Source organism: Strix uralensis, chromosome 4 (genome assembly GCF_047716275.1).
Source record: "Strix uralensis isolate ZFMK-TIS-50842 chromosome 4, bStrUra1, whole genome shotgun sequence".
Classification (NCBI taxonomy): Eukaryota; Metazoa; Chordata; class Aves; order Strigiformes; family Strigidae; genus Strix; species Strix uralensis.
This window is the reverse complement of record NC_133975.1, coordinates 121,208,419-121,235,457: the sequence shown is the minus strand read 5'-3', so window position 1 is coordinate 121,235,457 and position 27,039 is coordinate 121,208,419. Positions and strand designations below refer to the sequence as shown.

General features: G+C 37.3%; 1 protein-coding gene across 17 annotated transcripts in view; it reads right to left on the bottom strand.

The window, feature by feature from the left end:
• Positions 1-27,039, bottom strand: part of TRAF3 (TNF receptor associated factor 3) — a 74,006-nt gene that overhangs the window by 25,030 nt on the left and 21,937 nt on the right. For 8 of the 17 annotated variants that reach the window (XR_012628976.1, XM_074868820.1, XM_074868835.1 and 5 more), the window contains 5 exons: positions 24,922-25,065; positions 9,868-10,125; positions 6,772-6,823; positions 4,340-4,444; positions 3,260-3,427 (listed from right to left, as the gene is read on the bottom strand). Coding sequence is in view for 16 of the 17 variants with exons in the window: in XM_074868820.1 (XP_074724921.1) it covers positions 3,260-3,427; positions 4,340-4,444; positions 6,772-6,823; positions 9,868-10,109 (567 nt within the window). In the remaining variant the exon portion in view is untranslated. Of the gene's footprint in view, positions 1-3,259; positions 3,428-4,339; positions 4,445-6,771; positions 6,824-9,867; positions 10,126-11,787; positions 11,911-13,588; positions 13,682-24,921; positions 25,066-27,039 lie in introns of those variants that run through there. The other 9 variants (XM_074868822.1, XM_074868825.1, XM_074868827.1 and 6 more) reach the window with 4 other exon arrangements.

Below are 27,039 nucleotides of genomic sequence, written 5' to 3'. Positions count from 1 at the left end.
TTTGGGAGACCTACAAACTTCTTTGATGGTTTATCAACAACAAAACTAGAAAAATAATACTCCTTTCTAACCTTCATTCCCTAATTGTAATACCTTTAGTCTCTTCTCTAACCTACCCAAACTACCTGGCAAAGGCTATGACATTGACTCTTGGTTTATGATAAAAAGGCAATGTGCAACTCCTTCTCAGACCTCTCTCCAGTTCTCCTCCTCACTCCACGTGCCACAGCCCACCCACTGAAACCAAAGGGAGTCTTTCCAATGACTTCAGGATATACCAGAGTAATTCCATTCCAGTGGCAGAATCCTCTTCCTACCGATCAGCTAAATTCACACAGTCGAGTACACAAAACCAAAAGCCAAATGCAGCATAAAACATGGGTGACCCCACACACAGGGCACCTGGCACAGATGGGGGGAAGGCAGGATATTGATATGGCTCCCAAGAGAAGTCAGTGCCACATTAGGAACATGTCTAGTTCCAGAGCAGTGACAAGGGAGGAAGATGACAATGTCTCATGTCTTCTCCAGTGGCTGTCCCAGTCAGCTTTGTTGTATTTCAGACCACTGAGCAGAGTCCAGATTGCTGTGGCACAGTCTGCCTGGGACAGCCTTTTTGCAGCCAGGGTGGCAGTGAAAAGCCTAGGCACTAAGCAGTGCTGTCCTTCCAGATCTGCATCATATTACTACTGCCCAAGCATCAACTTCTTAGCAGGGGCACTTGCAAGTAGTTTTGTGGACTATCCAAAGACAAATACAATAATTCAGAAGCATTTCAAGCTACTAACTTCTGTTTTAAGAATGTACCGTCTTTATCTGGCAGAAGTTATAAGATGGAAAAGGTAGCTTTGTGACAAAACTCCCCCAACTTTTTAGACCGTTTAAACAAAAGAAAATAAATTAACTCACATAGTGACAGTGCCGGCAAGACAAATGCAATCTAAAAAAACGTGTACTAACATTATTAACTAAAGAGTCTGCCTCCAACAACGGGGATTTCCTACCCCACAGGTCATGGGATTCTATGAAGACATGAACCATACATACTCCGGTAAAATTATTTTTGTTTCTATTTGCATACCTTTTTTCTCGGTATGCTCCCTCTATCTCCATTTTCAGCTCATGTCACTGAGGCCTGCTTCAGTCATTATCGCCTTAGAGAAAATTTTAGGCTACAGAAGCTAGAGATGAACTCAAGCTCTGGGTGACAAAACTCAAATAAGTCAAAAAGAGCCTTTCATTCAAATGTACAGTCTTGTTAAGCTTCTGATTCTTATTACCGAAGTACAATGAGATAACATTTTATCAGGCCACAACAAATAAAACCATCCGCATTTCTGTAATCACTGAACTTTTAAAAGCCTAGCAAAAAAAAATTAAAAATAGTAGTCTAAATTAATCTTCTAATTGCAGAGCTTTCTGCACCCTTAAAGCAGCTTGGAAGCAAAACTGTCCTTTTTCTATGTACTAAAACATAAGCCAATGGTAACATGAGAATATGTAACACTGCTTGGAGATGTTCTGATTTACAAATATAGAATTTTTTAGAACTTTTAAGGAGAGGTGAATAGTGGTACCAACTTTTAATACAATCAAAATAGTGACATCTCAACATAAAACTACATTTTAACAAACTACTTTGGCGCTCTGGATAAGCTCTTAAGCTTATTAATTCTTAAGGAACACTTAAGATTTTGGAGAACAATTACTTTATTTACAAACATTCTTCTGTACTTCAGAGTAATATGCTATTCTTGTTTCCAACATGAATGTCTAAAATAGGTTTTGCTGTGAATTAAAAATCTGGTAGACTAAAACTTGTCTCAGCTTCTGAGTATCTTGAAAGCTACTGCTAGTTCAAAGAGTTCATAAATGTTATATCCATCAACATCTGATAGAAGAGAAAGCTCTTAAACTAAAACAGAGTTCAATGTTCTTCAAAGCCTAAGGATGATTTCAGACTCTCAAAAATTTAGCTACATTGCTCCTATAAAAAGAAACTGACTACAAGGAACTTGTGAGCATGTTGCTTAGATATGGAAATTCAGTTTGTACAAAAAGACATATTTAATATTCACTGATTTTGTCTGTTAAGACAACACATCTTTTAATATCACTCTCTGCCTCACATCAATTCCCAGCCTAAAGAAAATTCTGGGTGAACAGCACCCATAATCCAACTAAATACAGTTTCAACTCTAAATCAGAATGTGCAAGAATAAACACAGTGTAAACTTCATTTTCTCTGGATTATTTTCATCTCTCAGCCACCTTATGTTAGGTAATGCACAATTATTAAAGTACCAGCCCTTGCAAGTACACTCTCGAATAACTGAAAGCCAGATCTAAACCAAAACTTGGTGAGATTCTACCTATGCCTTTTTGTAACAACATCTCTGACCAAAAAATGCTTGTCATCATTGTGAGACTTCACCTAACAAACAATACATATGAACACAAACGAAAATTAAATTCTCACCACTCCTACTATACTAAGAAGATCCAAAATCCAAGACTGTCAGACTATGGAAACTATGTAAACAGAATTTTTAAAAAAATGTGACAACAGAGATTCAGCATAATACAATTAAATGAGAAATAATGCAAACATAGACAAGTTACAATTCTACGTGTAAAGCAAGTATGACTTTCGCAACCTCTGCTCAATACTTCTCACTCACAACACGCTGCTTATCAGACAACCTACTCGTATGCCAAAACCAGCAGTAACTCTGAGGAGGCCTGTCATGTACCATTGCTGGTTATGCCAAGACACAATTTGTTTATACATTATTTCCTCCTTTCCTCTGATAACGGATCACACAGTAACCAAGAAGGATTATATAGAAAGATGTTATTTCTCCAGTCAATTGCTATGCTTATGCTGTTCCAGCACAACATTTAATTGTTATCATGGTAGTTGCATTTATTATATCAATTTAAGAAAAATAAAAAAGCAAAGCAAAAATCACTTTAGTATCAGTATTATGCAGTGGATCTGAATTTTTCTAAAATGCAGTATCTGAACAGCAGAAAAAGATAGTGTTTCCCAGTCAAATTAACTGGTATTTTTGCAGGGAAAAAAAAAAAGAAAAAAAAAAAAAAGGTGTTTTGAAAGTTAGACTGTTTTCTTTTCTGATTTACTAATTCTGGCTGAGAGGCCAAGGCTCTATTGACAGCTACACAGAAGCACAAGAAGAGTTATTATTCCACATTAATGTAAGGAATCTTGTTCTATATACACAAGAAAATACTGCACCTGCAACATAATCATTGGGACTTGGCTTTTACAGTATTTACAGGTTGTCTCCCGGTATTTACAGGTCTTCTCTACATGATCTGGCAAATCTTTTCTCAGTATTTTTTCTTTGCAATCAGCACGAGGACAGGAGAGTTCTTCAAACTGACAATCAGTTTTCAAATGCATCTGAAAGATTTAAAAAAAAAAGAAAAAAATAGTCAAGCCAACTGAGCTTTGTGCATGTCTTCTATCCTTTGAAGACATCCCACATTAAGTAACTTCAGAACCAAAGTAAGCAAAGTTGTTTTATGCACTATACTGTGCAAGAGCAAACACTAACAAATCTACTCAGGAATACATTTCTGACCTTACATTCCCTTTACCTAGACAGCAGATTTCACTGTACTATAGATAGATGTACACAACCTACTTTTATACTAAAAGCATTCTAACAGTCAAAAATTCCATGCAGACTATTTACACAATAGGTAAGCATTCTTTTTCAAGGTATATTATTCCACGTAAACATAGATGCTGCTTTAAGTTGTTTAAGTACCTGTACTTGTTCATTCAAAGCAAGTACCTAACACATCTCGCTGCAAACTACTGTGTAGCCATACCTTATAACTGTTAAATTACTGGATTACTGCTATGTTACACCTTCAGAAGGAAAGCTACAGGTTATTTTGTACAAGTCTGGGGAAGTCAAAGGTTTAACTCCACACATAAACGACCACTTATGTGAGAGGATAAAGACTGGTAAATGAGAACAAAAACACACCAAAAAGGAAGAAAAATTTGTCACACTTGCAAAGTACACATTAGATTTTTCTTGATTTCAGTTCTCTCTCCAGTTCTCATTTGCTTCATGCATTTACATTTCCGAGCTTTAATGTCACAAATCACATCATTTTTTACTGCAAGTCCTTAAATGCTCATCGAAAAGTGAGTTTCAGAACAGTTTAGCTCTCTTCCAACATTTATGAAACAGACCAACCGCTAGTATGAACAAGTGAAGAAATGGACAAGGGTTTTAATTTGCAAGATTTCTTCTCATTCTTTAACTCAAAAGGAAGTAGTCTATGTTAGATTACTTACCAGCAATTGACCCAAAGATAGTTGTTCTTTACAGCCCTTGTTTTCATTTCTGCAATATATTTGAAGGGCAAGCAGTTCTCTCCTGCAACAGTTATCTTTAAATACCTTAAAAAAAAAAAAAAAAAAAAAAAATCACTCAATTTTAGGAATTTAAAGCCACTCAAGACTATGCAAGTTCAAAGAAGAAAGTAGAAGCCATGCAATTTGGCTACAGCAGTGTCATTTAATTCTAGCTTCATGTGCCAGATATAAAATTCTACCATTCAAATATTCTTGAATGTGCACATCACAGATTCCTCCACTATGAAGCAGCCCAGTTAAGGAGAGTATTTGGACAGATGCTCTACTACTGTTTCACTTTTACTATAAATACAATTAAAAGGAAAGGTACAAAAAATGATTAATTTTTTTGCTACTTGCTTGCCAATAATAGGCCTGCATAAGCCAGAACTCTCTTATGTTGTTTGGCAAGCTGGTATATTAGGCACAATACCATAAGATAAAAAAGAGCCAAAGCACAGTGGTTCACAGAGGAAGGATTTCATGGAAGACAGTCCCACAATGACTAGACTGGTTAGTTGGAACCCCTACTTGCACTTCAGTGATAATACATAATTACAAGACATTTTCTAAGGTCTTAGACTAGAGGTTTATTGTTTCACAGATAAGCAGGTTTTAACTGTATCTCCATTTCAACGTTTATAAACCTTTCCAGCATTTTTTGTCTATAATAGAACTGCAAGAAGTCAGAAATAGCTCAGGGTTTGGATTTTTCACTTTTCATGGGTGATACCCCATAAAAGATAAAGAGACAACATAACTGCACTCTGAAGAAGCTCCATTGCTAAGGGCAGGAACTGGAGATAAGTACTGAAGGCCACTACTACCCTTTTGAAGTCCAAAACAAAGAGATAAAAACTTCCAGCTATTTTGCAGTTGCTTTCATGACCATTAAGAAATGCCAAGGAACCAAGACCAACCTATGACTACTACTCTGACAGAGTTCTGTGATACTGTGTACACTGCAGGGTTACTGTAATTACACAATGGTTCTGCATGCCAACATTTAACAACAGTAAAGAATTACGATCAGATCTGTACACAGTGACTACAGATCTATCCCCAGTATCAGTGAAGAAGGAAACACTGCATCCATTCTCATACGATCTCATCTGACATAGGTCACTTATTTTTGTTTACTTTTCAGATGCATATGTGAACTTTAATGAATCCACAAATCTCATTTGAATATTCAATTGTCAGTACTGTAGTACTTTTTTCCAAAATAACTCACAGGGTTACTAGGCACAGTTTTGCTGACTGAAGTTAAGGTAAGATGACAGTTTTTAAACAGTTTTTCCAAGACTGTCTAAAAGCTCTTCGGTGATTTTGGACATCAGCATTCTATGGGAAGAGAGGGGTTTCCAGTTTCAGGGAAATCACTGACTTGCACAGTTAGTCTAACATGTATTTAATATGCACTACATGTCTTGTCCTCTTCCTATTTGAAGTTTGATATCAAATGTACATACTTATGTATACTGGGAGCTAAAAAGTCAAGAGTTAAAGGGACAAATAAAGTATGCATGATTATTGGTCTGAGCTCCTGGAGAGCCAATCCATGTCAAAGCTGAATTACAGTGAGCACTGTTCAGAGAACTATTTTGAGTTAAGACAAGGAAAGATTAATGTACCCACTAAACTTTTTTGAAAATAGTTACTATTACAAGAATTCATTTAGGCAGGAAAGACTACTAACGCAAAGAATTTACTGAACACTTCAGAAAAATCTAATGTAAAAACTGCATAAACCATGTACTAAGTCAAAAAGAATTCTCTCTACCCTCAACCTTTCAAAGGCAACACAATGTTTTGCTGGGAAAAAAAAAAAAAAAAAAAAAAACCAACAGTGAAGAGGGTATCAGTGAAATAACTTATACATATAAAAAGCATCTGATTCTATTACAGTTATTGTAACTCCACACTGTTCTGGTTCCAGTGTGGTTCACAGAACAACACACTGTAAAAACCGATTAGTGAAACAGTAGACACGGGTCTGGAGCCAAATCAGGAGTATGATTTGCCTAGACCTGTCACATCTCTGCATCTACAGGAGATGCAATATTTCTTATCACCCTCTTGGCTGATGGGAGGACAACTGCAATGTGTTGCTGCAGCTCGCAACTATGAAAACAAAATGTGACACCTGGCTGGACCATTAGGGATGAAGCTGACATGTTGTTTTCTACCATGTGGTTAACAGTAAAAATGAGCTGAATTCCTATATAAAATACATGGGTTAGGTTTTATAACAAAACTGTCTTCCTCAGGTAGCTTATTAGACTTATGAAATAATTACCACAAAGCAATAACACATCTTATGTATGCCAGACAATTCAATACCCTTGAATAAGAAACGGTTTTAACAATACCTTATCTTTTACTATGCTTTCTTGACACGCTGTACATTTTGGACTAGAAGAACTGGAGAGAAAACAGAAAAACTATTTTAACTCATCTGAACTTTTTAATACAAAAATTTCCATTTATGAGGCACTTAGTTATGATTATTCAGTATATTTTAAAATCATTAAAAGTGGATATAGTTCATTATAATCAGATAACATGATGTTATTTCAAAAAATTTGATCACTGAGTTTTCAATGGGCAGTATGTGGCATTCCCGAGGAAATAAGACCACCACAATGCCTCCAGCTAACTGAGCAGTGGTTTTCTTCAAGGCAGCAAAATCCATTCTTGATTTTACAGTCTCTGCCTGACCCACAATTTTCATCACCTCTCAATCTATCTGTGCTAACAGGCAAAATATTGTCTCTTCAATTATCCAGCCCTTTTTCAAACAACACCTAATTAAAACTTTACTTTCTCTGATATTCAATTATACATCCTTTTAGGGTAAAAAAGTATTTATGCCCAGCTCCTTCAAGTCTGTTCTGGTTTTAGCAACTGTTAGAGATCCTTGCTCCCCCCTTTATCTGAACTATTGCCCTGTAGCTGTTTTGGTAATCTACCAAACTTGTGATCTCTTAGACAACAGGCAGGTTGAGGAGCAGAGCAGTCTGTGAATAGAAACTGGAGTGTAGGAAACCTGGGTTCCTACAGCTGTTTCTGGCTCTGACCTGCTAGGTATCATAGTGTAAATCCCTTCATTACTTTTTAGCTCCTTTTCCTCATGTAAAATGGGGATAGTCATACAGACCTCTCTCCCCTGATCTCACTAACATCTATGGATGAAAAGCACTAGGTAGAAGTTAGGTAAATTCTTTCGGAAAGCAACTCATTGACAGGCGACATAAGTTGTGGCTGCTAGCAGCAGTGCAAATCAATGTAAAAGGTTGAGTAAGTTTGATTATGTTATATAATCAGGATGGTTATTTCAAAGAGTGAGATGCACTGGCTCCTGCTCCTTGAACTGACCATTCTGTGTCTCATCATATTCTGAGCATCTTAACTATCTTGCAGTTTCAATATATACAATATTTTTCTTAAGTGTAAAAAAAAAAACCAAAAAAGAAGGAAACTAATCTACTTGAGGGCATATAGTGTTTAATACAATGTCATGCTTTCCTCACTCTTACCGAATTCACTCAAGCATCCCACTTGCTCTCTTAAACTACTGCTGCATATTGAGCAGACATCTTTACTGTGTTATCTACACTGACTTCCAATTCTTTGTCCCCAAATAACACTGGAACAGAAGCTGCTAGCATATAATCAGTGTGTGTGCACACAGCAGCATATCTACACTGAATGAAAAATTTTTGTGCCAAATACAGAAACAATGTAAACTTATTTTGCTTCCATTTTTATGGCACACTTTTTATTTCTCAAAAAAAGGAACTGTAAATCTAATTTTAATAAAGGGATTTGTTTGCAACAAGCACTTAAATATAGTGAAATAAGTCAAATGAAAGAGCAGTGTGGTAGATAGTCTTACCCATGTGTCTTTTCAATAACAGACTGGTTGGAAAGTCAAGATGGTAAAATTACACATATTCTAGCTGCACTGTAATAAGCACATGTGCATGTCTCACAGCAGGGAAGGAAAATTGCCCAGATTCCAGCAATGCCAAAATTGTTACTGCTTAGATTGTTAAGGATCTGCTCTGTCCATCTGCACACATCCAAGCGTGGCAGTTGTTTGCTTTTCGACAGTCACTGTTATTAACCATGTAAGAGTCTTCCAAAAACATATATTCAGAGGGAAGTAACTGCATTTCTTAAATGCAAACTACACCTCACCTGAAAATATGTACTGAAAGAAAAGTTGGTGGGGTTTTTTTTGTTGTTGTTTTAAATTTGACATGCTATAGCACAAAACCTACAAGAATGGATCAGTGAGCTATGGGCCCTTGTATTTACACACTACAGAGGTTAACTCTATCATGAGACAGAGTAAATGTAATATTCTCCAAACTCTTTTGCCATGCTGTATGTAGTCTTGATTTATATCCACCTGAGATTACAGTACTTCCAAGTGAAATATAAACTAACACCTAAAGTCAGCATGGCCACAAAAAGTAAACAGGAGATCACCAAGAGCTTCCAAAGTCAAATCCACTCTCTGTTAGTAGTCCAGTGTGCAACATCCAGCGAACTCATTCTCTTCTGTACCTCTGCTTTCCCAGTAGTAAATGGAAGTACTGACTGCTTATTTACCCCAGGAGATTAAAGCTTGCAGAACAGTCTCCAAAAATTAGACCAAGTTTTGAAATCCCACTGCTGAATACCATCAGTAGCAACGCACTGAAGTTGAGAGGCAAAGAAATATACTCCCCTACTGATGCACAGATACTTCTTAAAAGCTAGCTACCCCTTGAATGATCGCACTTTTATTCTTACCTAGACTGGGAAAGATTGCATCTCTTAGCATTCATTTTATGTCTATAATAGTCACTCACCCACTCTGCACTCTGGCCCAACTATCTCAGTAATGGAGAAGCCCGCCTTCCTGACCCTCCTGGAATCCACAAAACATACAAGCCCCAGGACATGAAGCTAGAAGGGTTACGTGGAAAGGAAGCTCCACAAGCAGTTACATTTATCCAAGGATCTCACCACTCAACTGTAAGGCTGCGTTCACAGCTACCATCACTCTAAGGAGCCTCTGCCAGCTCACTTCCTCGCACAGCCACAATTTACTAAGTGTATTATTCCACACTAAACACTAGCCATGTTAGCAGTCACGTGAAATAGCTACTCAGTCTGTGCTCCACAGGCAATTAAATTCTTACCTAACACATCACTACATGGGATTAAACCACTTAAACAACTGTTTCAAGAATACTGATGGAAAGCTTAGTTGTCTCACCCTGATCCAGAGTAGAACACAAATGTTTGCACCAGGATATGGATAACAAATAATCAAGCAAGCAACATGCGGAAGGCTGCTTCGAGCCAGGGCATTAGCTTAATGTATTCTAAAAACTACAATGGTGTTCACACTATTTTCAGCGGATCACAAGATTTAAAGGTATCAATGCGTTCTATCATAACAAAATACATACCTTAGCAAGGCATTCATGCAGGTCTCACAGAATCTGTGTCCACATTCAGTCTGTTTAGGATTGCATAAGATGAGGTGACATTTTTCACATTTATACTTATCTTCCACAGCATTTACAAATTTCTCTTTGTAGCCACCTTGCTCTGGAACATAAATCGATGCTGAAGGACTGCGATCAGGATTGGCCCTTTGTTGTACCATTTCTACAGATAAAGGGGGTTCTGTCTTCTTACTGGTGTCCATGCTCTAAGATAAGTTTCTGTGAAGCAAAAATGAGAAAACTTCTGAGAAATTGAGACTTCCTTTTCCATTTAGGAAAAAAAACAAACACAGCATCTCTGAGAGACTACATAAGAACAGAAAGCACTAAGAACAAATGCATGTCCACGCTTCATGTGATCATAATACACACATATCTGCCTAAGTATATTAAGCATAGTAAATCTGTAAGATGTTCTACATTTTTCAAAGGCTCTAGAGGGTCAAGAATTAAAACCTATTCCTGGAAGCAAAGTGTTAGTTAATTATGGCATCACTCTAAGAACAAAGAACAGAGCTTGCATTCTTTCTATCTTTCTCTCTCTGAAAAATGTCCTTAATATTGAAGATGTATCATTAGAGGAAGCAGCAAGGGGTGTGGTGGAGAAGGTCCACTGGTACCATACCATGCACAATACTACTCAGATGCTACTGTAAAAAGCACACAACCACCAGCGTCCTATCCAGAGTCTACGCAGCTGCACTGCCAACTTCTCCTGTCTATACCGTGCCATAGCAAAGTGTAAGACATGCTGCTTTAAGTCTGTTTCAGAACAACACAACAGGTTTTTACTTATTAAACACTTTCCAACCTTTTCATCATACATTCCCACGTGAAGAGAACAGATAATACAAGTCTAACTGACAGAGCAGAAAGGCCTACATAACATGGCCACTTCAATTCACCAGGACTGAGCAGAACTGACAGGCAGCTGAGAAAATAATTAATGCAGTTGAAAAATGAATTACAGTACCTGTAATTGGACTATGATGCTTCTAGGTCAGCATGCAAAGCATTAGCAGAGCAACAGAGGAAGAATACCACAGGTTAAAGTTTAAAACCTGTTTTCAATAATTTCCTTGCTTATCTTGTAGTCAAACAAGCATAAGTGGTCTTAAAAAGCCTCAGTACATGAAGGAGAAAGCACAACTGGAGAATTTAACACCTATTTACACAAGAGAGAAATGCCCCTGGCTATTTACAAGAGAAAGGCATACTTCAATTCTCCCTCAGTGTTAACTGACACTTGAAATATAAACCTATTCCATCACTCTACAGTTGCCTCAACTGCTACAGTTACAGTTCAGCTTTAAGAAGCAAAATGAAGAAATAAGGCCCAGTTCACTTCTCAATTATAAAACTATGGCCACCAATACCACGAAGGGAGTCAAATGCCCCATATCCCAAACACACAAACCTACTTGTACACGGTTTTTGTGATCCCTTATCTTCCCTCGATAAGCCCCAAACAAGTACTTGTAATTAAATGTATTTTCTTGTAGATAATTTCTGCATCTATACTTTTGGTATAGAATTCTCCATGGAGACTAAACACACAAGGAAATTTCTTTCATTTCTGATGCCAACTGTTATTTCTAGAAACAAAAGACGCGATCATTGCAACTCATCACTGCTACCATTTCATGTCTTTACCAAGACCAGCTGAGCAAGGGTAGAGGTGTTGAGTGAAGAATCCCCACTTCATTTGCCCCTTGCCCCAGGGAACAGCCTCTCTGTATCTCCACCAAACAGAGAGCACCCAAGGAAACCATCCTCATAACTCCATACATCAATCCTATGATTGGGTCTTATTCGAAACACTAAAAATAAACCCAAACCCCAAAAGCAAACACGAACCAAACAAAATAATTTCTACAGTACCTGAAAGGGAAATATAAATTCTGCTCCATAATTTGAATTAATGTCTGCCTGTGAATTAATGTATGCCTGTTCCTTGTCTACTCTTCAAAGACTGCAGAGTCTAATGCCTTGGCAGAACAATATCTGAAAAAACAGAAAAATCAGTGCTGAACTGAAAGTAACTTGCACTTCTCATTAATGAGGAAATTCAGATTATTTCAGACCAGGGAAGTAAGCAAAGCCTGAACTAGAATTTCAACAGCAAGCATAAAAAAGAAAACAAAGAGATACTGATGACACTGAAGAGGCAATTCAAGAGATTGTAACCAGCACACAAGAAATGAGATGTGATGCTGAGAACAAGAGTCTGAGAGACAAGGAGGTTAAGAGAAGTGCCATGAGTGAGAAAAGCAGTTGATGAAAGTAGTCTAGCTTTAGAGATTGCCCAAGGCAGGACTTCCATTGCTGAACATCTGTGGCTGGACAAGGGGAACAGAGTCACGAGCTTAGGACCTGGCATTTCGTTGCAGCTGTAAGAGAAAAGGAGATGAGCAAGAGAGGAAAAAATACGCAACTCCATAAGCACCTGGACTGGTAAAACTTGACTATCTATGGATTTGCTTCTTTAGCGCAACTGTGGGAATAGCTTCATTTGGAGCTTGTGGTTTAGGAACCTGTAAAGGTTTTCAGTTCTCTGATTTATAATTTGTCGATAGACACTAATGCCTCTTTTTCCCCTGCAACTACTTGGTTTTTGGGGTTTTTTTAATCGTATTCCACATCTCTACCATTCTGTCAACTCTTGAAGTTGAAAGCCAACTTCAAGCATGTTGACTGGTAAGAACAACCCAGGGAACGTGATTTTCCTTAAAATGCCTGAATAAAACAAGGCATGGACTGATTCTGACCCACAGAAGAGGCACTAAAAGATGCTGACAAGAGACTTGGCAAGTCAAGAGAGCACCGAGTTTCTGAACTTCTAAGTCATACAACACAACTACTGAATGTCTCTTTCTCCATTTTCTTCCACAGAAAAAGAAGCTAAAGATTATTAGAGATGTGAAGTCTTCCAATAGCACTATTTCTTCATGAAAACTGAATAATTAGTCATAAGGAGCAGGCAGGGGTGAGAAGGAGAATATTCAAGATGTAACTGAGAAAGAGTACTGAATGCCAAATGAGCAGCAGGTGAGAGTTTCATAGAGATACGAAACTACTCAGGGGCTGAACTGTCAGCTGACAAGAGAGATTTCATAACAAAATAAGCTGCACAGGGCTCCACAGGACTCCACTTTTGGAATTGATGTATTGGATATCTCGTCAAGAAAACAACCAGAAAGCACACTGATAAATAAAATTTACTATGTAATATGCCTAACAGTCAGATTTGTGTGCCTCAGCATATATATTTCTGTTTTATGAAGAAGTATGTCAGACCAGAAAAGCTAAACAAGTGCAGCACCAGAGTAGCCAGCTTGGTGAGGAATTTTCTTCCACCATACTCTGACTGCCAGCATTTTCTTATGCAGCAAAACTAGGAAGCCATTCATGAAGTACTGCAATAAAATACAATAAAGAACTGAGCTTAGAAGAACACCAAAACCTTATTACAACGGAAGAGCTGCATTCAACAAGGGGATGGGGAGACTTGATGTCTATCAAACTGCACACACAAATCTGTATGCACGGAGCTATGACCTCATGCATATGAGTTACATACTCTCACACCTGTATATGGGATCAGTGCCGAACACAAGGGAAGAAAATACAAACATTTCAACTCCACCCTTCTGTAAACACCTTTCTATTATGGTTTACATACCACTACAGGGTGTCATCTGCAATGTCTTCCTTCTCCTTTTCAGGAACCTTTAACAGCAGGACTCAGATTATACTCCCATAATCATGTTTCAAACTGCCAACAAGAAGCAATTTTGAAGTCACATCTCGGTAAGATACTATGTACTTATAGCAGTGAAGATAGCACACTTCCAGAAAGCAGGGAGAGGAGTCTGGCTAGAACATTCAAGATAGGCTTGTTCTGGTGGAGGCTACTGATTCCTAAATGCATGGCAAGCTGCCATCAAATCAAATCTCTGGTTTTTGTTCAGCAAGCTAAATCTTAACTCCTAATTCACCACCAGCTATTTCTTAAGCTACAGTTTCTTATCCCTGGGAAAAGTCATCACAATAAAAGAATATGACTTTTAGATGTCTTTTAAAACTGTTAAATCTTGGACAATCACCTTTCAGGACAGATAAGCACAGTCACCAAGGTCAGTTCTCTCCACTGTTGATTACATTCTTTCAGCCACCTCTCCTGTAGCCAGCATAAACTTATATTCACACTTCTGCAGAGTAACAGAAGCAGAGATTGTTCTGGTCATCACATGGGTGACACTGCTTGCTCCAGTCTGAGAGGTCTCACTGAGCTCCATTTTTGTCACTACCCTTGTTCAATAAAAGTGGTACTCAAATACCTGAGGCTGGACCTCAGTTAATATTTCACACTGAATATACTGTAATAAAGGTTGGAACAATTTGTTGTTACTTAACTCAAACTAACATGAGTACAGAGGGTTAGAAACTAGAAGCAAAAGTGAATTTACTGTCAAAGATGTTCTGAGAATTAGAAAGCATGGGAGTTACCAAACAAAAAGCATTTTGCTCTTTCCTTGTTTAATCAGGGATTTTGTTCTCGCCACTGAGGGCAAACATCCTAGAAATCTGCATTAGTGTTCTGTATTATACCACATATATTTTTATTTGCTCTTTGGGAATGAAACCAATTTGCAACATAGAAATACAATAAAGCTTCTATAAAACTTCAAAATAAATTTGCATCTAAAGAAAAACAGGAAGAAAAATTAACTCTTATGTAATCTAAAACATCTCCCAAAAAAATGATTACAAAAGGGACCACACAATTTGGCACCTAGCAAGCTCTGCATGAAGACAGTTTCAGTATCTTGTCAATACAAAGCAAATAAGCTTTATCCAAAGTTTTAAAATCCAAAAAGGTCAAGAAGTTATCTGAAATAAATGTTTTTGTTGCACTACCAGAGAAGAGGATAACAGAAGACACAATCTAACTTGGTTATTACTTAGGTACAGAAAAGTTTTTCGATCAAATTACAATTTGCACTGAGAACAGAGGTTACTCAATCAGAACAGCACTGCATGCACAGTATCTAAATTAAGCTCTGAAAAAGAAACCTGAAGTTGGACAAGGAGCTAAAGATCACAGCAGAAAAGTGAACAATAAGATAATTCAACCTCTCCTCTTCAAAAAACAGTTTATATATTCTTATCTAAGAAGCATAAAAACACACAAACTTCAGTGTCTCATTCTAACTAGGTCAATTTTTTGGTAGCATGGGGTATCATTTTTTAGTCTAGCCTTTAATGAGATACAGCTTGTGATTGTGCTGTCTCTCCTCCCAGCCTCTCAAAAACACTTGGGAACCAACTGGACAGATAGCTGCTCATTTTCGTGAAACCTATGTGGGAAACAGAAACTTAATGTAATGTCCCCATAAACAAGAGGCTGTAAAAGCGCAGCCTCAATCCTTGCCACCTCTGTGTGCTTTATCAGTTCACCAGTCAGTACAAAATAACATCCAACCCAGCCAAGATCACCTGCTCGCTCTTGTCCAGGCAAACTTCATGGTCTTTGTCTCCTCCAATATTATAATGCAGGGGCTGGGCTGGAGGCTTTTTTTAAATTTTTTTTTTAATTGAGGAGGGGGAGGTAAGCATTAAAATGGGATGTAGTACACAGATCAGCAAGAAACCAGACTTCTTCAGTTTCACTCTTCACAGAATTTTCTTCTGTACTTTACAGGATACCCTCAGAGACACAGATAATCAGGCACCTGGCGTGGTACTTCCAGCTCTTCAGTCTTCCCAGCTCATGTGCTTTCTATCATCAAGAATTACTACTTCAAGTTATCACACAGAAATCTTTATCTTAAAATTAAATTATTAAAGCAATCTGAACTCTTCCTTTGTCTTATATTTCAGCATTTTAGAGCTTCTAATTCCTAGCACATGCTTACTGAAAAGAACATACGTCTTTCACTATCTTTCAGACAGGTCTTATGACTCTGTTTTACTTCTGAGTGTGATTATAATATGCAACATATACTGTCATACCTTGATGATTTGTTAAAACAATAATGCAAACTGAAAGCAGTATATTGGTGACAATGTATTACCAATTTACTCAGTGCACACACGTCAAAAAAAATTAAATCTGAGCAGGGAGGCTGCCACAGGAATCTTGACTCTAAAGCTCTTAAGCATGAAGGTGTCTTACTGCAGAGGGCCAGCCTCACAACATCCAGCCACCCCTCAGCCTGGCGTTCTGGTGAAACCCCCACCGTTGAGTCTGGACAGGGGCACAGAAGAACAACTGATAAATAAAGTGCAAATAGCTTGAAACACTCCACAAAAATACCCAGGCAGTGACTGAAGCAGCAGTGGAGTATCAGGTTTGAAAGCAGAGGAACATCCATTGGTTTTGCCCTGTGTGAGGTCAGAAGTCTTGGCACTTTCATTCCTCTTGTTTGTGCAAGGGAACTACTGATTTTTATTTATTTTTTTTCCCCCTCCATGCACTTGTCATACTTGAAGCACTATTCACTGTTTCTATACAGCATACATAGGATCAACTAACCAGTGCTGAGGTATTTTCTGAAGGGGATAGGGGAGGACAGAGAAGGGTTGCTGGTCACCAACACTAGATATAACTTCACACAGTGAAAAAGATGAGACCATTCCTTATCTTCTTTCATGCAAAACATTCAAATACTAATTCCTGTATGAAAATAAAAGCAACATTGATATCTATAACTTATTTTGCCTTGTGTTAAACTAAATTGGGTATTTTAACTACTTTAAACTTTACCCTATACCTCTATAAGCATCCACCTTCCTTGCATAAACTAACAGAAACCAACTGTGAAAGTGACCTTGAGATCACACACATAATAGAACAGATGAAGATCAATGAGAAAAATTACTACCTGGATATAAGCAAGTAGGACAGAAGCATTTGAAAACACACAAAAGACACTGAGTATTCTCCACACAAGAATCTTCTGCCATTTGCAAGCTCTTCCCAGCCACTCACTAGTGCAGTATCCCAGAGATACTGAGGTAGGAAGGCACCTCTGGAGGTCACCTAGCCCAAACTTCTATTCAGAGCAGGGCCACCTTCAAAGTTAGTCAGCTTGTCCAAGGCTGAGTTTTCAAAAACTCCAAGAATGAAGATACCACAACCTCTCCAAGGAACCTGTTCCAGTGCTTAACACTCTTCTGTGAGGAGTTCTTATTATAGCAATTATGGCATAATATTCTTATGCAGAAAAAAGGCCTGTTCCAATAGAGAAACTGCTATGTTCTCAAGCAACTATATCAGATTTCACCATAATCTTTAAGGGCTCTATTCTGTAAAAATTATTGAACAAATAGCAAAACTATTTTTGGCTTGGATGGTGCAAGCTATTCCTTCTTTTCCCATCTGAACTAGAAGATCAGAAGTATAACCAAAAATAGCATCTTGATATTCTTGCAAAAGACCAACCATGCACATCACTTGAATCACAAACATTGTGTATTTCCCATCTCTAGTTTGCAAGATGAATGAATACCAGAAAATGAATGGTAAGTTAAGTTCTACATTGTTTTATTCTTTTAACTTTTTATCACCTTCCTTGGCTCTATTTCTTTCAACAATGAGTCTACACATTCCTGTGAAGTGTCTTACAGCATTAAACAAAACAACATCCCAGTTCAGGGAACTCAATTTAACAAGCCTGTTAGACTATGCTTTCATGAAAACAGCTCTAATATATACTCCCTTCTGCTCAGTGTAACAAATTTTTAGATTCTAAATAGAAAAGAAAGCATTGGATGATGTGCAAAGTAATTACATCAGCATTGAGAGATGAGAATGGGAATATTTATAAATAATGATGTAGTATTTATATAGTTTGGAGTATCCAAGAGCCCAGGGACTGACACTTTTAGTAACTACCCAATAATATGTTGATAGAATTAACATTCAGCCTAACACATACTGTACTAATGGGAGGAAAAAAAAAAACACAACCAAACTTTAAAAGGGATTAGATTTTAACTATTAAAAAAAGACAGCAGAAAAGTAATTCAGTGCAGTTTAGGAAAGATGATTTTTACGTGACACCATGTTCAATTATTACTTTTTTGAAAGTTAACAGCATTCTTTTGAATCATGACATATGGGCTGGCAAAATGGCTTTTAAGATTCAGCCTGAGGCAGTAGTAAAAACAAAGTGTTTGTATTTTGACTTACACTTGCTATCTACAGCTCTCAGTAATTACTTTGTAATCTCAGTGGGCTACCAAAATACAGTATAAAGTAATTTGAAGTACAAGAAATCAAAAGCCTCTTTTAGAAATCAAAAGACCTCTTAAGCTTTGAAAGCCTAGGTCACAAGACAACAGATAAGAGACATGATGTCCAAGCTCCCCGCGAGTACTTTCTTCCGCATTTTTAATTCTGATTTGGGTTCTTGTCTATGTGTGCAGGAGAAAAAAGAAAGCACACAAGGTTATTGCATTTCACCTATGAAGTTAACTCCCAGTTGGGATCCATATTTCTATATGAGGTTTTTAGTAGAAGTATTTAAAGAATAGATCAAAAGACAATCAGATGATCACAGAACAAAGTGTACTCTAATCTCTCCCTTTGCTGTTCAGGGGAAGTCTGTGATTGAGATACGTATGCCAGTCCCATGTGGAGGAAAGTAGATCGACACTGTGTATTTTTTACTAACTTCTGGCTCTGTTTACAAAGGAAAAGTTCTATCTACCACAGAAGAAAAATATTCAGATCAAATATCCTGGGAAATGCCATGATAATCATAGTATTTCAAGTTAAAGGTAGTTTTCTTTTACAAAATCGGTTCATATATGCTTTGAAGAGAGAACTAGCAAAACCAGTTTATAATTGCATTCTGAATACTCTGTTTTTATGGAAAGTTATTTCCATCAGCCCAGATTTCCTCCACTTCTCGTTTTACAGCAAGCCTAACATTGCCTTTACTTTTGCTGCACAGCACAGAAGTCATTGGTTCACATGTTACAAGTGGTAATACGAAATCACATACACCCAAAAGAGAAGTCATTCACTGTGTTTCCCACTTATGCCTACTATGACCAGGAAACAGTAGATTTGAACTACCCATGACAAATCGTACACAAGGATCAACAAGGGTTAAGGCAGATGGCAGGTTCGGGTCATTTTGTCCAAAGCATACAGTCCTAGAAAAAAAGATCTCATCCCCTAGTGACCTAAAAAAACACCCCTTTTCTTCCTAAGGTGTGCCTTCAAGAAAAATCTGCTGCATGATCTATCAGAAACAACTTGCTTTTAAATTATATCAACTTAAGACACCAAAGTCTCTTCATGTCTGAAATCACCAAGTACGAATCAAAAAAACCTTGCTGTCTTAAGTTATTGTCAGTCTTTTTTTTTTTTTTTAAACCAAGACCTATCAATGGATGCTATTCTTTTCCACTCTATTAATCAAAGAGATCCTCAGTTTCAAATCTAATGAAATTTCAGAAGTCAAGCAGAATAGCAAGAGATATAATTCAAATCACAGTCTATCCATCTACTCTGCTGACTGGCAAGTGCATGAAGAATACTTTCTGCATTGCCAATTCCTGGCAGAATGCATCTGTGCTGACTCTTAATGAATCCATCTTGGAATCTAAGCAGAAGTACTACCCATCTTAAAATTCTTTACTTCATCTTCTGCAATTATTAGAAAGTATCTGAAGGCAAAGGTGTCAGAGACCAGCAAATTAAAAAAAAAAAAAAAACAACAAAGCACTTTAAGAGGCTTATTATAAATAATTACAAGAAAACTGCCTTCTCAAGAATCCCCAAAATATTAGTTAATCTAGTTTTAAAATGCAGCTCATCTTTAACAAAATAATCCTCCCAGGAAATTCTGAACACAGAAGAATATAGAGAAAGATGGTAAATGAAATAGAATGCAACTTCAAGCAGGGCTCTGCACTTCTTGAATTCAGTGCTGAAATGAAGTCCTGTGGAACTAGAAATGGCTATCCCAGAAAACTGAGATCACATTATCTCACTTCCACAAGAAATTCTTTCCACTCTAACCAAAGCAAGTTTCATAAGCTTACATTCAAAGCTCAAAAAAAAAAAAAAATCTATCTATTCCGTCTCCTATGGAAATTAACTCACCCACATAAAACATTTCCTGCTCTTCCATTTTATTCAGTTGGCCACTACATATTATAAACACAGGAAGAAAGAATTTATTTTTCACACTAAATACTAACCAAATTCTAGAAACTAACAACAGCAAGCAACATCATCAGCATATTTTATTTAACATTAAACTTTCTGGAAGACATTAATGCATGCCCAGATCTCAACCTCTCACTAATCTTAAATGGATTTTCCCACCATTCTAGATTACTTCTTCAGCTTTGTCTAAAATCATTGCTTCTTATTCGGGAAGAAAACAGAAAAAATAGCATAAGGGCAACTCTCATCATTTGCCTGTATTTTACTATTTATCAGGATGTGAGGGAAGACAAAAACATTGTCCACTTGTTTAATGAAGTGATAGCATGTTTAACTGCAGTGTTCATACTACCCACTTCACTGTTTAGATTGTATTTTCTACGACCAATTTCTTGGAGTTTGGGAAAAGTGTGGAGAGGTGTTTTTTGTATTAGAGGGGAAAAAAAACAATTGAAACATGTTTCTAAATGGAATCCGGAGGGAAAAAGAAAAAAAAAAAATTAACAAACCACTAAAAGACTTGTGCTAGTATTTCTAGTTAAAGTAAAGTTCATTTCAGCTTCTACATCTCTAGTAAAAATGTCTTACTGAAGTTGAGTTTTCATGAGGAAAAAAGAAGGTTTGGAAAAAGTCATAAACTTTTAATTCAGACTTGTCAGAATATTCAGCAGTGAACATGAAGTTCTGATTCTATCTAAAGCATTTTTTACCTTTATAAAGGTGTTCATGGAAGAAGCTGGGGTTTTTTTGTAACTGAAGATTTAGATTCACAAGACATGTATCCCAGCAATGTAAGAAAGGAATTAACTTGTTGCTTCCTCTTGTAACAAACATAGGCAATTGAAGGTCAAGTCTATAAAGACACAAATTGCTTCTGGTGTATGGCAGTATTCGTTTTTCCAGCTGCAAAGTCTCATTAAAAGATTCTTTTACCTAGAACCTGCATGCAATTTCCTAGTTTCTCTCTCAGATTGTGATTGCTTTTCCCTGTATCAAACTTTTATTATTTTGCCTTACCAGCCTTAAGTCTTGTATTTGCTGTCTGCAGGTTTGTATCAACTGCTATTCTGGAGGTTTCAGATCAGTAGCTATTGTTGACATCTTGACAACAAGCCATCTCTACAGCACCAGTTCAGACAGCATACTACTAAGGACAAAAAAAACCCAACAGGTCCCTTTGAATGTTTCTCTCTTGCACTGGATTTTAAGAATTAACAAAAATCAATGAGGATATTGTCCTTCTATAACATACTTAATGTGAAGATTGTAAGAGCTCTTCACAAATTTTTCTGACTAAATTTCACATCACTACCCAAAAGCAAGTGTTTTATCACTGTTACACACCCAAAAAAGTTTAACACAAGAGAGCAATCTTTCAAAGAAACTTCTGTTAGAATAGTACAGTACTGCTGATGCTTAAGAGACACATTAAAAACTAGTGCTTTCCACACCATCCACAGGGCCTTAGAAAGATTTCTGTCTTCAAATTTGGAATATGAAGTTGCCAGTTTTAGTTGAAAATTCTTTTTGCATGCTTAAAGCCAGAGGGCTCCTCGAGTTAATATTAATGAAATCATGTTCACCTCTACCAAATCAATACTGAATAGAGCAGTTTTGTTTAATGTATTAATGGCAATCTAACATTTAAACATGCATTTTTATTTTTGAAAATTCAAACCTGAAAGCCTCCAGGTGTTGCACTAGAGATTAAATGAGAATACTCAGTGATTCCTTGGAGAATTTATGCTGATAAAGACTATCTGCTTGCATTATAAAGATCCATGTAGGCATAGTCTAGATATGCGGAATGCAAAGAATAACTTCCAATTAGAGCAAATGCCAGATTTAAAAGTATGCAAAGGACACTGACTGTTAGAGCAAGGGGCTTATATCCTAAGATTAGAGTTTAAAGGATGTTGTACCACTAATGACTGTTCAGAGAACAGACAGTGCTGACTCCCACTTTTTGCAAACAACTTCTATCTAGGCAGTGAAGCTTCCAGTATTACTGCAGTGGCTTCGAATTTTCCACCAATTCTGAATGGCTACATGATTTTAAGACTTTACCACTTGGTTTTCCTCTGAACTGTAAAATAAGCACAGTATTGCTTACGTTTTATAGCATCCCTGGCCTATATCAGTAGGAAGCATTATTTTTAGACTCTTCTAGCGAGATCTGGCAGCAGTCTAAATTCTCCTAGAAGTCTGGATAAGAAGAAATCACCTGTCTGCCCTTAGTCTCATAAGAGAATTTTTTCCCCATAATACTTTCCAACTAAACTGCAGCCCAGTGCTTTATGATCTACATGAAGCCACTTCAGGATCTGAAAACACTGGGTATAATATTACAGACAAACAGCTAAAGAGGTTAAGGAACCCTAGTCTCAATCAGGAGAACTACCACTTTAACATTATAAATGCTTCTGTGAAGAATCCTTTCTTCTAACTGCTTCACATTGTTCTGGAAGCTCTTGTGCTGCCTTTAGAAAATTCCAAAAACTGTCAGACTGAATCCAATTAAGAACATACAGAAATGCACTTCCTACAATACAGCATCAAGTCCCAATATATATCAAAAATGCAGTCATATACATCCATGAAGCCAGGCACAATCCAGTCCCTGGGATTCTTTTCCATCATTAAACAGCCTCTACAACACACCAGTGATAGGCTCATAGCCTACAGCACAGACAGACATCATGTCATAATTTCATTCAAGCCTAGGAGTATTTGCTTTCAGTAGACATAGTTGAAAGTTTTCTAGCAACAGGAAGAAAAATAAAAAGGGGGGGGGAGGTAGCTCCAAAGCATCTGTTAAGCATGATTCTTGTTTCCTCTATATCTCTGCTAACCCTGGAAGCAATTATTTTGCGGCCAAGAGCAGAAAATTCCTAGTATTACCTCAGATCAGCAAGTTTTATAGGTTAATCATACAGTGTCAAAAATTGTTTTTTCCTTGGGTTTTTTGAGTTTTTTAATCTTCCACTTTTCAAGACAGTTATTGGGGGGGGGGGGGGGGGGGGTGGAGTTATTAAACTAGGTATGTGTAAACTCACACTGTATTTTTTTTAATATAGTTTTAATATTTTATTCTTCTGGGTATTGACTGCACCAGACTTTTACTAATCACAGCTACCACCAGCACAGCTGTCAGCAAATAACCATAAGTGAAGGTTATCCCATTTTGGAACAAGGATACATTTTGTTATCAATCCAAACAGCTTCTGTGCCTCACTGAAGTAAGGGATGTCATTAGTGCACTTACAGAGGATAGAGGGCCAACAATAGCTGTAATTAAGGCAAATCCACAAACTCAGCTGAATGAGGACAATCGCAATTTTCTCTCTCTTCTCTAAATCTTTAATATGTCATCACCCATTTTTTAAAATAATCTCCAGATACATTTTTTTAAAAAGCGGCCTCAGCTGAATATCATATGCAAGAGCTCACCTCTATTAATACAAACATTTTATACTCATATGCTATCCTTTATATAGCCCTCTTTTTCTCTCATCTGATGAATTTTGACCAGTAGTTTCAATCAAGCCCTCCACTACCACATTCAAGATTTACCTTGAAGCATAACGTAAGAATCAACAAGACAGATTTTTGCAATATATATTCCTGGCATCTATCTTTGATCATAGCAGCCAGTGCAATGGAAACTAAGCATTGCACATGGAAATTCAGACCGAAGTCATCAAAATAAATGCTCATCTTCAGAAAAAGTTTTATTACTTTTTCAATGTAAGGAGAAAATATTATGTATATGACTAGATGCTGAATTAAAAACAAAGCAAAAAGGAGATTTCCAGTAAAGTTTCAGATGGCAGGTAAGTGGAAAAAATATTCCACATGACTCCTAACAACCTACTTCAATGCAGTAAAAACACTGCTCAGGTAAAATGTTCTCCTCTATACAAGTACTCATGCTTTAGTAGAAAAAAATAAATAAAAATCACAAACTCCTTAATAAATGTAGCAGCAATTTGTTTCCTAACCATTACCTAGCAAGTTCATGAAGTTTGGACTGAGTACAGCCCAGTTCAGCCATGCACTCAACAAAAGGGAAAAGAAACCTTTGAGAGAAAGTACATCGAAGTCCAAATAAACCTTTCTCCTTCAAAGTTTATCCAATGCTATCAGAATTTTCATGTTTGACAAATGTGAGATTTCTCCCAGCAGTCAAAAAAAAAAAAAGTTATATTAAAATCAAAAGTGTCAAGAAAGAATTTTACCATATGACAGCCACACAAAGCAGCAGCAGTGCCACCAAAGAATTTGACACAGATATGAATACAGTTTCAAGTAACTCGCAAGTCAAGTTACAAGCATTAGAAAATTAAAGGTGAGTCTCCAAACTAGCAGTAACACGATTCCATAAAATATATGTACTTTCTTAGAATCTACTCTTTAGAACAGGTCTGCCTTAAGAACAGGTTACAAGAGCCTTTTCAATTGAAATACCTCATCACTATCACAGCTACTGCCAGAACAGCATAAAGGTTAAAATTCTTGACAGTTCTTGTCTTCTTCCCAGCCCAGTTTTTTTCTCACTCACTGCCTCTTCTAACCTCTTTACTAGCTTTCTGCTACCAGGTAAACTCTGTATCAGCCTGGAAATTATATACCTTCTCACACAACAATTATCCTTGACAGACAAGTGAAGAGACTACAAAATCAAAAGGGGAATTATTAGTTTAAAAAAAGCTCCTGATTTCCAAATTTCATGCAACAGTTTTCTTTAGCAAATCTGTATACTTCTTTTACTCAAACACTAACACCCCACCTTTCCCCCAAATTTGGAAGACTCTTTGATTGCTTACATTTCCTTTGTTTTATTTGAGTCTCATTTGATCTGCAGCTTGAGGAGAAAGGAGAATAGGTTTTCTCAATGCTCTGTTGGGGTTCTCTTTACTCTTGCCAATAATGGGAGCTTTGCTACAGTCTGCCCGGTTTGTTTCTTTGCCCTAAAGAAAGAAAATTTTATGTTATGTTACCTTCATTCAAAAATCCTATAACAGGCTTCTCAGTACCTGTAAAAGTTAGTCTAATGAAACTGAGGAAGTATCAAACCAATTTTAATGATAAATTTTAAAAATAACAAAAAAAACATACCAACACATGATTTTTAAACCATTGTTTTCCTCTCCTCCACCACTGTTCACAAAGGGCTCTCAACAAAACAGCATAATAGAACATCATGCACGAAGTAAAAATCACAGCTAATTTTTCCTGCCTTCACACAAACTTCTCCACCCAGATACATCTTGTGTCAGTACACACTGTACAAAATCTTCAGAGCAGTGCCATTTTCTCGGTAACAGCCTGTTAAATTCCATTTGGAAACATCAGTCCAATTCTGGGAAAGTAACTAATTGTTCTGTAGAGCGTTTCTTAAAAAATACACCCTATGAAAATATTAAAACAGATCATTGAAAGAAAGCAACCTGGTTTGGGGAAGCTTGTTTCATTCTGGAATTTATACAAGTGCAAAGAAAAAGAGGAAAAGAGTCTGAAAGCATAATTAACACGTATCTTCACCAACCCCTATCTACGTGCATTCCTAAATGTTGATAGTAAAATTTAGATGCAACAAATGCTACAATGCCCAGGCCACCAGTACATTAAATCTGAAGTCCCCACAGTCTCTCTCATATTTACACTTCAAGGACAACATTTTGTGACCATGTTTCAGTACCCTCACCAGACCATTTACAATATATGCAGTCAAACCACATCTTTGCAAGAAGTTTCTCAACTCGTCAGTGAAGTTTGCATCCACCTACCACAGAGTCCAACAGCGTCAGTGAACTCTGACAAATCTGAGCAGCTATTCTGCAGTGCCAGAGCAGTGATGCTCCCAGGTAGACACTAAGCAGACCAGCACCAAGGGCCCAGCTCGGCAGCATGTTCCCAGCTGTCATCCTGCACAGACTGCTGCAAAGATGGCTCAGCCTCAGCAGTTACACAGAGCTGGTTACGGAATTTCAGTCAGTCCCAGAATTGCATACCTGCCACTACATGTGCTGGGCTCTCATTCCCGTTATCATGTCTAAAGCAAGTGACTTTGTAACACAAGACCAATATTTATCTAGTCAGGAGAAATGCCACAAACTTCCACAGGTTTAGATGAGTATTTTTGTGTGTTTCTGATTTTTCAGTATTTCTCATGTGCTACAATTCACCTCCGGTCCTCAGGAGGTGGAAAGGAAAGGCTACTGCTGCTAACAAAGTAGCAGCCATGCTACTTTGGACCAGAATCATATCAAGTAACAGGCTAACAAGTGGTTACAGTGGTTCTGACAAAAGAAACATGCTGGCCAAGGAAAGCCCAATCTGGCTCATTCTAGAAACACAGTAAACTGGAAAAAATAGCCCAGCACTGAGATTTACAGAAAACTACAGGAATAAACTCTTACTCATATGAAAAGGAGATCTGCAGCTGTACAACACTTTCCCCACCAAAATAGTATATAAATTGCAAATCTACCCATAATTCTTACATATGTCATGAAAAAAAGTATGAATTTCTGTACTAAAGATCTGCAGTAATCCTGCAAGAAATTTAAGGTCTAAACCTCTTTTAAGTTCCCATCCTGAATTTAGACACCAATTAGGATTGCCCTGGTCACCATCCATTCTTATTCTTAGCTATAAAACTGAATTTAGTGCATTTTGCTCTTCCAGCCTCTCCTTTCTCTCCCAACACATCAACCAACCCCTTCCAATTCACAGAGAATTTAGGCACCTCCAAGGTTTCATTCTTACTGAACATGTGCACTCCACATCTGAAGAGCAGCATTGTGACAGTGCTATACCCTTAAAATTATGGCATTAAAAACCACTCCAAAACCATGGATAAGACATAGAAAGGATTAGGTTTTTAGCTCTTAAGGTTAACATAAAAAGAGGAACACTCCCAGAACACTGTTCTTGAAATC